Below are 14,096 nucleotides of genomic sequence, written 5' to 3' on the forward strand. Positions count from 1 at the left end.
GTTACTTTATGAAAAATAAATTGCTTTTCTGAATTCCAGTATAGTGAAGAGAGACCAGATGCATTCCTGAGGTCAAAAGAATAGTGTACTGTATGTGATATTTGACTGGAACTGATCCTTTTTAGTCCTTAACAGAGGAAGCCTGATTTAAGATTTCTAGATCTTCAAATGCATTATCACAATCGACCAAAAGGACTTCATCACAATCAACAGTGAAACACGAACCAGTGGAAACTGCAAGAAAATGCATTTTTACCCAAGAGGCTGTGCAAGAAGCCTTATTCTGGTCTGCAAAAATCACAAACGATGGACCATCTTTCTCTGCACGAAGGATTGAAAAAGTGTATAATACATGCCTTGGTGAAGTGCAAAATATGACACAGACAAGTAAAGAAAAAGAAATAGGAAAACAACAACCAGGAGCTAGTTCCTCAGCAGCAGTTAGTGGGAGGTTTTACATACAGGTTACAAAGGAAGTTTCTCCGTGTTCTTCCTGAATCGTTTTAATCTTCTCTAATTAAAGGACACACAAATGATCTCTACTCCTCTGACACAAATTGGGCAGAGCAACCTGTTTCCAGACACCCGGCTGATAGGGGAGAGAAAGCCTGCCTCTCTCAAGATTATTAGAGTGAATGTTGGACACCACAAAAGACAGTTCTACAATGGCATTACAACCGCGAGTTACAACTCACTGTAATTATAACAGTATAGATAACCTACCACAGTAATTGTCTTGTTGCAGTGCAGTGGGCTCGAGGGAGGTGTAAAAATGTGTAAATTCCACTTTCAGAACTGGTGTTCAGAAAGTGACAGTTTTTATAACAGACTTCATGGCTTGAAGAGGAATAAGTACTGTAGCTTTCTGCTAACGAATGGGAAAGAATGGAGGAATGCAAGACATAGATAATCAAATCTATTTTATTTCCATTTTTTATTTTATCATCAAAAACATCCACTCTCCCCTGGATTTAAAAAAAAACTACTCATGTTTTATCGTATAGTAAAATTTTAAATCATATGTTAATGTGTAGCAGGATGAATCTCAAACACAACATTTACCCTTAGTTAGAACTACAATATTACTGCTGCATTAATATACTACTGAGAAAACTCTTCCATTTCCTAATTGTTTCTTCCAATACAGGGTCTCGGGGGAGCCTGAGTCTGTCCAGGCATGCTGTGGGCACATGGCAGGACACACTCTGGGCAGGACGCCAGTCCATCACTGGACACAGACACAGACATGACCAGCCACAACAGAGCCAATCTTCCCAGAAGCCAATTAACCTGCCAGTAGGTTTTTGAACTGCGAGAGGAGGAGCTCACGTGGAAAACTAAGACATACACAGAAGAACATACAGTACTAACTCTACTCAGATAGCACCCCAGGGCTCCAGTGCTGCAACACAGCAACACTAACCATGAGCCACCGTGTATGGAAAATAGCACAGGTTGCCTGGTAAGTACTCTCATGGAGATTTCACTTCTTCTATATGTTATTTCCAAATGAAAATGGACCTTTTCCTAGGTTTTCAAAAAACAATTTATATGCATTATAAAAATCGTAAGATCTCTGGTGTTGCTAACAAAGTTGTCTCCCCTCTCGTTTATACACTAACATTATTCCAGTCATTAAACCCTCTAATCTCCTGCAACTACTCAAACGCCTCCTCCTCCCAGCAGAACTGAGAACTAAATCATGAATATAAGGTTCAGTTCTGCTGCTTTCCCCAGCAGTCTAGATGAAGCGTGCAGGGGGACTCACAGAACAGGTGCGATCCACTACACTCACAGCTAGAATACCACCGTGAATATTTGCATAACTCAGTTGTTATTCTCGGTACTAACTGTATGACAGAATTATAGAAGATTTAGATTATAATTTGACAGAATTGTAGAAGTGCCGAAGATATGAAACCTTACGGAATACAGACTTGATCTCGTTTTGTTTCTTAGGGCTAAAAAGCACCAAGGGGACAGTTTTTGTGTAATGTTTGAACAAACTACACCATTCCCTTTGTTCTGCGCGACACAAGATTTTTTTTGATTCAGGTGGTCACATAAATAAATGATCAGACAGCGACAGAAAGCCAAAGGTCTTCGGAGAACAAGGAACCTCAACAAAGCTGAAATCACCAAATTAACACACAAGCGCAAGAAAGCTTCATCGCCTGTCTCCGAACTAGACTGGCGTTGGCAGAAAAGGACCTACAGTATTGCAGCGCATCGACAGCATTTTGTATTTGATCCTGACAAATGAGTCTCGTGTTAAAGGAAAATAATTAATAAACTGCAAAAAAAAAGATATTTTGATGACAACAACGCTAAGATCAAGTATACAGGAATGGAAATCGGGGAAACCGCCGTGGAAAAGGAAAAATCTGAAATGTACTTAAATAAATATCTTATGACGTTGTTCTGTTTTTTTCTCTAATGTGTAAAGTTGAACAATAAGCAAACCTCGCGCAGTTGTTTTAAGAAAATATTTTGCTATTTGAAAAGGAGGAGCGCAAAGTTCACTCCTGCCGTGCAATGTTGCCAAACCAGATGTGCCGCTGCAGATCAGCAGTCTGTCAAAGTGTATCGCAAGCCGTGGATATTTCACATGCACTATCTTACATTTCTCATCCTTCAAGAAAGAGTGGCGGATAGTTTGTTTCCCCGGTGCAGAACAGTAACGAAGAGCGGCTCACCGTGCTGTCTGCTCTCCATGTTAGCGGCGCGGTGCCGGTTTCCAGTCCAGAACCAGTTCTGAGCGGCCCTCGCTGCTGGTGCGCGTCTGCCTCACCAGTTCTGAAGCCGAGGCCGGTCCGTCCGGCCGCCTGTGTTGACTCCGGGTCTCTCTGCTGTCACTCACACCCCAGCTCCCGCAGGGCGGAGCCACAGCCTCTTCCACCGCGCAAACGGCACTGAAGGCTATTATTATTACTGCCTTAAAACGCTGAAAACACACGCTACTTTTATTCCTTCGAGTGAGCAAAAGCTCAAATAAGACGCACCTTAAAATAATTTAATTTTACCACGAGCTTCTAAAATGCTCGTCAAACTTTTCTTTAAGCAAAGCAAACACCGTGTGGTGGGCTGTCTTCGGTTAGGAATTCAGCTAGTCTGTTGAAAGTTGTGGTTCGGTTTCATTGGTTTTTGCATGAAATGGCTGACCCTTTTAACCAGGGTGAGTCGCGATAATAAAGTAAACAAGGAGGTTACCATAATAAATTGTAGTTCAAGTAGGTAGCTGTGTCAGCATGCGTAGGCTGGACAGGAACAAGTAAAGGTTTATTCCATGCTCAAAAAAGAAGAAAAGAAACAGTGTTTCGGCTGTGGAGGCTTCTTCAGGCTGAAGACCTGAAGAAGGCTCCACAGCCGAAACGTTGTGTTTCTTTTCAGCATGGAATAAACCCATACCTGTTCCTTTGCATAATAAATTTTCATTAACTTTCTCAAAGACAGTATGACACTTTTCGTTCCGTCCAAAATGACGAGTACCAGCTGTTTAGTGTTATATTTAACATGCCATTGTTTGTAATGAGTTAGGCATGTACAGTACAATAGATGTGATGTGTTTTGTGATGTATTCAGCGGTACAGAAGCAATGCATGTCCATAAATATTTACCCCATGGGACAATGAAGTTTATTTTACCTAATACCTGAAGAATCCACTATTAAATATTTTAATATATATATACTTGACAAATTTGGAGTTTATAACATAATTTGGCATTACTTAAGGTAAAGTTTAGTGATACCCCAGATATAAAGCTATAAATGACCAGTCTGTGTAGGTTGTTTTTCAGCATATGTTCTTCATTATTTCTAGTCTAATGATTTGTAATTCTTTTGTTTACACTAATACCACATTTCTGAAAGTGACAATACTCATCAGACAAATTTATTTTATTAAGTTGATACCACGATCACAAACTTTTAAAAAAAACAAAGTTTCAAACACAGCTACCATTCTTTTTAATTAATACATCCACTATAACTGCTCCTAATTCAATTCCTTCTGAAGTGAAGATAAAAATCAGTACTTTGAAAAAACAACATACACACTACTCTCAGTACTGTACTAAAGAGTCTGTCATTTTTCTGACAGGCCGGTGTCTGTTTAAAGCCGTCTTCTCTTCACTGAGCTGTAGGGACCTCAGAGTTGAGATGTCCTTGTGATATATCTCAATTCTTGAGGATATCTGTGCCAGCTCGCTGTCCTTTGCAATGAGCTGTAACACAAGACAAAGATGTACAGTATCTTGAGTGTAGTTCCTGGCATTGTAATAATTTGTAATTTATTTAAAGAATGTTGCTGATTAAAGACAAGTTACTGTATTTTCTTTGTTAAAGTGTGCAATTAAATCAATTTTCTTAAATTCATGCTCATACAAACACAATCCAGTTTATCTGTAACTTTGGCTTCATAAACAAAGTAAAATTCTGATACAAACACAGAAAGGTATACTGTACAAGGACAAAATTAAGTGTATGCTTATGACAAAAATTCATGGAACCGAAAGTCAAATGGCTACAGTTTTAATTCGTAAAAATAGCGAGTCCTTGAGGAAAGGCTGGTAAACAGAAAGTGCTGGAGGGAAGCCGCGGAAAACTAGTTCCTCAAGTGGGAGGATCTAGTTCCTGGAGATCGCCCTTTGCATCAGTGTTGTTTATTTCTTTTAAACAGCTTGTCCAAATTCGATTATGCTTAGCAAAAAAAAACTTAGTTGAACTGGTTCAATGAAGAGAGAATAATCTTTAAAAAGTCTAATGCTTATTTTCACCTCCAAACAGTGAAGTTTGTAAGCAGTATAATTATTCACATTTTATTAAACACAATAGTGCCCTCTAGTGCTCAGGCTTTGTTGCAATGTTTTTTTTTTATATATACAGATATACAATCTGTTATTGTATATCGGTTACTGTTACTTTATGCTGTTATTGGCAGGAATGTGCAGTCAAGGGAGATACATATGGAGTGTTGTCTTGAAAAACAAAGATGTTACTTTTTGTTGAAGGCTGGAAATAAGATCCACCAGCAGGGCTTTGTCCTTTCTAAGATTCACATTCTCTCGCTCCTCTTTAGCCAGCAGGGCCTCCATTTCAGCCAGTCGGCTGTGCACTGTAGCTCCGCTCAGCTCTGCAGAGGTCCTCCCCTGCTCCAGGAGGAGGATCTGTTTCAGGGAGTAAACTGTGTCATTAATGGCCATTAAACTCTCGCACTGAAAACTTCATTTAAACTTGAACAATGGCCATTCAAACCTGTCAGGCAGAGACTTGTTTCCATTTCACTTGACACCATCACTTTAAACATGGCCAAAGTCAACACAAATGACCTTTTACACCGATAATCTAGATAGTTCTGGGCCCCTGGGTTCAATTCCTGGGGTGCAATCTGCATGTCGTTTGTATGTTCTCCACGTGTTGATGTGGATTTCCTCCGGGTTCTCCAGTTCACCCCCACAATCTAAAGACATGCTAGGGAAAACCGGCCCTGGTGTGAGCATGTGTGCATGTCTGTGTTGGTCTCCGTGTGTGCCCTGCGACTGACTGGTGTCCCATTCGGTGTGTATCCCACCTTGCCCCCATTGCTTGCTGGGATACGCTGTGGCTCCCCCGAGACCCTGAAGTGGAAGTAGCAGTTAAAAAAATAAAAAATGGACGGTTTAATCATCCATCCGTTTGTGTGAGCGAGTAAAGTATGTACAGTATACATCTCACTTAATGTGATGATGCAAACAGTGACTATAAAAAGTACTCACACCCCTTGGACTTTTTCACATTTTATTGTGTTACAGGAACCATGGTGTATTTAACTGAGACTTTTTTTGCAAATCATCAACACAAAGTACGCTATATCATCAAAGTGAATGAAAAATCCAGACTCAATTTTACTAAATTAATTAAAAATAAAAAAAGAAAATAATTGAATGCATAATGGTATTCACCGCCTTGCTTTGACACACCTCTGAAGTAACCAACTTTTCTTCTCCAAGTCACGTAGTTGCTTGACTGGAGTCCACCTGTGTGCAGTTGAGGTGTTTCACATGATTTCAGAATAAACCTGGTCTGGTCCAGACCTAACACAGCACATCACACTTAGAACACCATCCCTTCAGTGAAGCATGGTGGTGGCAGCATCATGCTTTGGGGATGCTTCTCTGCGTCAGGGACTGGAAAACTCATAAAGATAGAAGGAATAATGGATGGAGCTAAGTACAGAAATATCCTGGAGGAAAACATGCTGCAATCCGCAAGAGCACTGGAACTTGGAAGACGATTCATCTTCCAACAGACAGTGACCCAAAAAATACAGCAAAAGCCACACTAAAGTGGCTTAAAACCCAAAAAGGTTAATGTTCTGGAGTGGTCCAGTCAAAGCCCAGACCAATTCAATTGAGCATCTGTGGAATGACTTAAAAATTGCTGTTTACAAATGGCCCCCATCCAACTTGATGGAGCTTGAGCAATTTTGCCATGAAGAATGGGCAAAAAGTCCAGTGTCAAGATGTGCAACGCTAATAGAGACCCAAAGAGACTCATAGCTGTAATTGCTGCCAAAGGTGGTCCTACCAAGTATTAACTCTGGGGGTGGGGGGGAATACTTGTCCATTCAATTTTTTTTATCTTTTATTTTTAATGAATTTAGTAAAATATCTGGATTGTTTTTTCACTTTGACATTATAGAGTACTTTGTGTTGATGAGTGGCAAAACGTCTCAGTTAAATACATGATGGTTCCATGCTGTAACACAATCAAATATAAAAAGTAAAAGGGGGGTGAATAATTGTTATAGGCACTGTAAGCCTAATAAATCAAGGTACAGTGTCTCCTGTCCTTCAGCAAGAGAGAGAAAACAAGGGAAACAGCAGACATCAAGACTACATCCAGAGAACCTCAACAGAGAGTAACATTCCCTCATGTAGGTACAGTACAGTACAGTCTCATGTAGGTCCAGTAATTGCACGTTGTAAGTTGTAAGATATTGAAGATACATTATTGAAAAATTTTAAATTCAAAGAGCTTCTTTCAATAGTTTTGATTATTTTGGACTAATAGTTTTTGGTTTCAGGAACTTTTCAAATCTCATGATTTGGGGCCTGCAGAGACAGACTGCAGAGTTGCTAGGGTCAGGGTTAGCATCCCCACACTACTTAGACATTTTTTGTGCTCGGTGCTGGATTTTGGGAACCAAGTGATCTTTAGTACGAGTGCTACTTTGATCATACCTTCAACTTTTTTTCTGAGACTTTTGGCTGCTGGTAATGTATATTGCTCCATTCAGTAATTTTATTGCAAAACTGAGTCAGATCAAACATTGGAAGAAAACCTGTTCTACTGGATGAACTCTCTTAATTGTGTCATTTAAAATGCAACTAGAAGTATAACTGTAGTCGACATTTCGTGGTTTTGTACCTCCTACCCTACACTATCTTGAAATGCGCGATAAATACAGTTAAAAAGCATTTTGAGGTAACTGAAACTTTGCCTACAGAAGATACATTACTAAAGAATATAAATTTCTAAGAGGTTTTTTCAATGGGTTTGGTTATTTCAGACTAAAATTTCTCGGTTTCAGGAACTTTTTCAAATCTCATGATTCGAGGCCTGCAGAGACAGATTGGGGAATTGCTCATTTGAAAACCCGGCTTGGGTTAGGGTTAGCATTCCCAGACTACTTAGACATTTGTTATGCTCGGTGCTGGATTTTGGGGCCCAAGTCAACTTGGACGAATGATAGTTGACTCCTACTGTAACAGTATCTACTGTTACGCCTGCCAGCCTGCGGTGTCTCTCGGCTCTCGGCATGGTTGCCATGGGACACTGGAGCGTTCTAACGAAGCCTCACAATGTCTCATGGCTTACCACTGTGACTGGGTCCTCTTCCGGTCTTAGCTCATTTTCACCTTTTAGACCACCAAGTATTTTGTAACCTTATCTCTCCTCGGCTGCCCAGAGTTCCACCATTACCAGGGGCCTCCTTTGGCCGGAACCATGGTCTTCTCTTATAACGGCCTTTTCCGAATACATCACTGAAGCAGCCTGTTCCATCTACATATTTCAAACCCCTGATGCAGGCAGGCAGTGCTGCTTCTCCAATTTTTGTCCTGCAGCTCTGCTTTCCTAATCTTTGCTCTGAACTCCAGTTCAGGCATCAAGAACTCCAGCTCAGTGTCCTGAGCTCTAGCTCTGAGTCCTGAACACCAGTCCAGTGTCCTGAACTCCAGCCCTGAATCCTGAACGCCAGCTCTGAGTCCTGAACGCCAGTCCTGTGTCCTAACTCCAGTCCTGAGTCCTGAACACCAGCCCTTTGTCTGTCACTGCTGCCCTAGTCTTACTCAAGGTCGAGAACCCATCCTCCACAGATGTCTCAGTTGACCCGGTCCATCAGGCACAGGGAGTTCAGTTTTGTCTGAACCCAGGCCCTTCTCCGGGGGGTTGCAGCTGGGAGCCCGAGCTGACAGTGCATGTCTGGTCTGGTCTCCGGCATGCTCCTTGAGCTGGCCAGCTCTTGGTGCTTTCTGACCAGACCGTCCGACTCTTGGGAGTTTCCTGCCAGGCCTGTTATGGTCACTAAACAGCCTACAGTATGTGGCATAACTGGGGGAAAGGGGGTACACTAGCTGGGGGTACACTATCCTGCACTTTTCTTTTCTGTGTGTCTATCTGCTTCAGTCCACGTTAGTATCCTAAAGGGTTAAATTCTCATTTTTAATACCAAAAGTTCTGTAACTATCCCATTGCACTATTTGTAATTGTTCACTTTTCTAAATTAAGAAAATTAGAGGTGATATAAAGTTCAATGTAAGACTATAAATCAAATTTATATCCAAAAGAAACATGTTTTTTGTTAACGATTTGTAGTAGTATATTTAGTTGGTATGTCTGTAAGTGGCGTGAATGCAAGCTGATGATGAACATTGTAAGAGGGTGGAAGCTTCAGACAAAACAGCAGTTTTGTTTCTATTTTTCCTGCAACCTGCCTGTTTTAAAGATCCTGCTACCCCTGGGTATGTCATAAGATCTGTTTCTTATGCACAGTCACAGAGTGATTGACTTGTTCAATAAGCTGGAATTTCTCCCTACGATCACAAAAACATAGTTTGACTTTGTTGTACCTTGTCCATAATTTCTTTGTGTTTAACTTTCTCTCCATCCAGAATTTCCTTCTGTCGTTTCAGTTGATGCTGTAGCTGCTTCTCGCTGTCCTTCACTGAGAGGAGCTGGACAAGGGCATGGGAATGCCGAGAGACGCTCTCCTCCATCAGAGCCCTTTCCTGCAGAGGTACACACACTTCATGTAGTTCTATCAGTCCATCGCTGGGGGGACAGAGGGACAACACTCATCCCCAAATTCTGAAATTAGGATATTTTCTTCCTAACCTGTGTCCTCAGACAAGTATTTCAGCTATTTTGGTCAGAGCAGTCTCTACACGAACAATTATGACAGCTGATTTTATTATACACATTATATAAAAGCATGGAACAAGAGACCTCTTGCTCAAAAAATCTTGTAGCTCAGCAGTGCAACCTTGACTGTGTTTGGGCACACACTGTCATCTTGAGGAATGACACCAGGGTGAGTGCCTCGCAGTGCTTTCTGCACACTGCTGACTCCCATTTCAACTGTTACTTACTGCACTTCCCGAAGTGGTGCTGGCGTGTGAATTCCACAAGGAGACTATGGTGAAAAACATAAGGTCTTCCTAGCCTGTGTTGCGTATCTGGGGGCTAAATTCACTTTAATTATTGACTTATATCTGACTATACAGGCGCTCAGTAAATTAACATGAAATTAATTTTTGGGGTAATTACAGTGCTTTACTGCTCAGCAGTCTGCCAAGTGATGCAGAATTCAATTCTCCGTTGTTCTCCCACAGTCCAAAACCACACTGTCAAGGTAAAACGGTGCCTCTAAACTGTCCCTCCTGTATAGAATATGTATATGTTTTTATGTGTTTAGAAAACGACAACTTGGAAGGATGAACAAGAAAACCGGATGGATTATGATTAAATCCAAAGCACACAACCTCACTTTGTGAAGCTAAGAACACGTGTGAGCAACATCCTGTACAATAACGGCATAACCTCGTACTGTACTGTTTGCCTTAGGATACTGCACCTTATCCAGCTGTCTGGACAGCTCCGCAAGTCGAGAGCGTAACTCCGAATTTTCTTTGGCCAGGGTCTCACAGTCTGCAGAGATTTTCTGCCTCAGCAATCTGTTCTGTTCTGCTCTTAGATCTCTCTCTCGCTGCTCTTGGTGGAGAAAACATATCTCATCTCTGTTCATCAGAAAGGAAGCATATGCGACCCCTTCAGATTATTTATTAGTGTGAAATACTGTAGTAATTATGAACACAAGGTTTTCAATATACAATTAAATTATTAATTTTTTGGAAATTAGTTAATCTTAGAATCAAATAATAATTCATTTGGAATAATTTATTCTATAGACTGCTTAAATTCTGAAGTACAACATTTGATTTAAAAAACAAGTAAATGAAAATAAATGATGAAAGTGCTGCTTTTCAACACATGGTAATGAATAAATAAAAGTAGTGATAAGTAAAATTATTTAACTTGAAAACTGTAGATAGTATTATCTATAAGTGAGAACACTCGTATTTCACACATGCATGCGGTATGTTTAATAGGATTTGACTGCTGGTTTTTACATATAAATAGGATGTTTCAGCACGTCCAGACCTCTAATGGTTTGTTTTTAAAGCAGCTTTATCGAACTATATACAGTATACCTGTATTACAGCTTGATAAAGCTGCAGTAAAAACATTAAATTCTTCCATGTCTATATTAAGTCAAACTACTGGTTCGGCCCTCGATGAGAAATAAAATTGTGCCAGCATGAACTAAAACTCTTTAAATTAAAAAAAACGAAAACATTTTTCAGAACATTTTCATTAGTGATCAAGATTTCCCCTTACTAGAACACCAACTCAAAATGTATCACCAGCACCTCAGTTCTTTTGTGATGTGGTCTTGCATAGCAACTGTGTTCGAGAAGTGCTTCTCTTCCATTTCATGTACTGCTGAGTGCACCTTCTGCAACTCCACTCTCTTCTCTGACAGATGCATCTCTACTGTCTTGTGTTGATCTTCTCTCTGTTGCAGCTGTGCAATGGCAAGATATTGCAGTTCAATTCATAATTGAAGCTTTGCAATGTGCAAATTGGACAATTTTGCTATTCTATATTTTCTAAATAACATCAAACAGTTTTCGACAATTGTGTGGCTTATGTCGGCATTTTCATTCAAATGCTGCCAGAGCTCACTCTTAAAATGAAAAAGTGTGCATTGTGGATCACACGGTATTTAATACTAGTATGAACACCCTGTGTTTGTTTTTGATGCACCCACTGATTTAGTGAGATTGTGGTTGCAGCATAAAAGTGACTTCAGCAGTCAATCGATGAGATTTGCTAAATCACATTAAGATCAAGCATCCCATATGAAACAGAACTCACCTCATTCTCCAGTAAAGTGACTCTAAATTCACTGTTTTTGAGTTTTGTCAGCTGTTGCTCTATCTCCTGCCTAGTCTTCAGTATCTCCATTTCCTTCTGAGAAACCTGTCTGTCTGCATGCTCTTTCAACCTCTTCAGCTGCACTATCTCCTGTATAAGAGCCTGTTTATCCTTCGAATGGCCATCTGAAGAAATTTAGAATAAGGAGGTTTATGTAAGAAAGAATATGGAAAAAAAATAAATTTAAGAGATAGGGTTTGCACTTGCTTACCTTCAGTTACAGTACATATGATGTATAAATCACAGCGAGCTAGAGGAACCTAAGATAACTTACCATTTATAGCTTGAATCTCAGCACTTATTTGTTCTCTATCAGTCTGTAATATATGGATGTTTCCTTCCTTTCTCATTAACTCAATATGAAGACCATCAGACTGTGACTGAAGTTCCTGAATAATGACAGTACAAAGTCACGACAAGACATGTATAATGTAATTAAACTTACTTTTAGCATTGTGAATACTGAATTTGACAGCAGTGATACTTTTCTCCTTTAAAATTCATTACGAGTAAACCTAACTTATCAATTCTTATTTAGAAAATGTAAAGATACAACAATATATCTTGAAATAATCCATCCATCCATATAAACTAAATATGACTTCTGATCTGACACAATAAAATCAATACTGCAGTAAAAGCAAATTGTTCATTTTAACTGAAGCAGCAGTGGTAATTTTTTAATGTAATATCCTTATCAGATTTAGAAATATGAATGCTCCTTTACAGTTTTAATTAAGAAACTGAAACAGAATCTGCCTCGTGTCGTTTAGTGATGGCTTTAAAGGTCCTGCTGCTGATCTCCCATGTTATTTGCATGTACCTGTAAGCTTCTCAGCATGTGCTCTGCTTCTGAGGTGATCTGAGGCTGCAGTTCAGCTGCTTTCCTTGCTTTTTCTCGAGTTCATAAACATCGTCAAGGAACAGTTTCAGTTCAGAGCATCTGCATTTTACTTCCATGAGTTAATCACATGAATATCAAAATGAACAGATATAGATTTGTAATAAAATCACTTAGAACATCTACAGGAATATATATATATAACAATTATTTGTTGTTATTTTTAAAGTTTTATAAAATAAAGCTTAAATGTATTGCATGATTTAGATTAAATCTGCTGATCCTCATTTTTTCAGGTCATAACAGGTTTTTTTTGTTAAATGGTAATAATTTTAAAGGGGCCTTGATCATATCTGAAATCGTGTAAAATGGATATAGAAATGCCGCTTCCAGTTCAAGAAAGTAAACTTTTTGTTGGAGGTTCTTTATTAACTCTACTTCCAAACCCCGAGACTCCCTATAAGAAAGCACAGGGGGAAAATATATGATATTGAAGTTAACGACAACGACATACAGCAACATAAAACCCTACTCACGACACGTCTATAAGAATAAGGAAAATACACCGAAGTGGAAAACGAGAATTATTTCACTGAATGGAGCAATCCGAACTAAATCTTTGTTTTCCCTCTACAAACATTTACTATATGCAGAACACACAGTATACACTTCAATGTCGAAATACATTGCAACGATGGTATTGCAGCCGTGGTCATCTCTAGTTTTATATACAGTACCTCAACTGTTTGCTGTTTTTACTCATTTCTCCAATGTGGACTGGAACCTGAAAGAAAACAAATTACTTTTATAAGCAATCGATTGAGCATAAATTATAAAAAAAACTATTCTGCTTGATTTTAGTAAAGAAGGTGAAAACAACATTCTCAAATTAATATCCTAACACCTGCTGCAGATCGACTTGAAACTCGAGTTTGCACAACATCTACAGAGGAGAGAAAAAACTGGCTCCTCTGCTGCTCCCTCGTCTAACCTCCAAAATACTGGTTGTTGGATTAATACGCGTGAAGTAAAAAATGAAATTATGGATCTCAACAGAAGAAAAATACGAAGAAACGAAGAAATACAGAAAAACACTGTCAAGCCATTGGAAATTACCACAACTGCCCTGTAAAACAGATTAAACAATCTTCTACATCCCGACTAGCTTGTCTGTAATACATGTTGATACAGTACACTGGATCTCTGTCTTGCAAAGACATCACACACAGTTTGATAGGAAATCTCACCAGCCGTTTGGATATTCTCTCGGAAGTAAAAAAAAAGGAGATTATAATAATAAGAAGAAACTCTGTCGTTGCTAAGGCTACATACATAAACTTCCTTGTGCAGGCCGGAAGTGCGAGTAAATTTGCTGCCCAAATTATTTTCCAAGGGCTGAAGACGAGAAGATACTCGTTCAGTTACTGGTTTCGAGAAACACTGGACAGCTCAGAAAAAGTGAGGCTCTGCTTCCCGAGTTAGAGTTTGCGATTTCCTTGCAAAAAAAATCATGAACAAGCAAGATTTTGTTTACTTTTGCAATGATGCGAGTTTGACGGCTCTTGTTTGGTCAAAACGCACCAACAATATATTCCGCTGTGACGAAAACGTTCGGGAGAATCGTTGACTTTTCTCTGCATTGATATCATTGCTCACATTCCACATTCGTACTAAACTAAACTTTATATTTACTGTAAATATCACGTCTTAAATAGA

The 14,096-nt window shown here is 39.4% G+C and overlaps 2 protein-coding genes across 3 annotated transcripts in view; both read right to left on the reverse strand.

Moving 5' to 3' along the window:
• tpd52l1 (tpd52 like 1) overlaps positions 1 to 2,866 on the reverse strand; it is a 29,797-nt gene extending 26,931 nt beyond the window's left edge. Inside the window, exon 1 of one of the 2 annotated variants that reach the window (XM_088908685.1) lies at positions 2,697 to 2,866. In XM_088908685.1, coding sequence (XP_088764811.1) covers positions 2,697 to 2,715 — 19 coding nt within the window. In that variant the 5' untranslated portion in view covers positions 2,716 to 2,866. The remainder of the gene's footprint in view (positions 1 to 2,696) is intronic. The other variant, XM_088908686.1, reaches the window with a different exon arrangement.
• Positions 2,867 to 4,062: 1,196 nt separating this feature from the next.
• Positions 4,063 to 13,143, reverse strand: LOC148840310 (uncharacterized). The gene is made up of 10 exons (XM_088937111.1): positions 13,118 to 13,143; positions 12,757 to 12,837; positions 12,363 to 12,441; positions 11,814 to 11,928; positions 11,480 to 11,664; positions 10,972 to 11,126; positions 10,116 to 10,278; positions 9,112 to 9,270; positions 4,999 to 5,166; positions 4,063 to 4,224 (listed from the first exon to the last, which is right to left on the reverse strand). The coding sequence occupies exons 1-10, from the start codon at positions 13,141 to 13,143 to the stop codon at positions 4,063 to 4,065; spliced, it is 1,293 nt and encodes a 430-aa protein (XP_088793237.1).
• Positions 13,144 to 14,096: the final 953 nt, after the last annotated feature.

Source organism: Atractosteus spatula, chromosome 2, assembly GCF_055471065.1.
Source record: "Atractosteus spatula isolate fAtrSpa1 chromosome 2, fAtrSpa1.hap1, whole genome shotgun sequence".
In the NCBI taxonomy this organism is placed as follows: Eukaryota; Metazoa; Chordata; class Actinopteri; order Semionotiformes; family Lepisosteidae; genus Atractosteus; species Atractosteus spatula.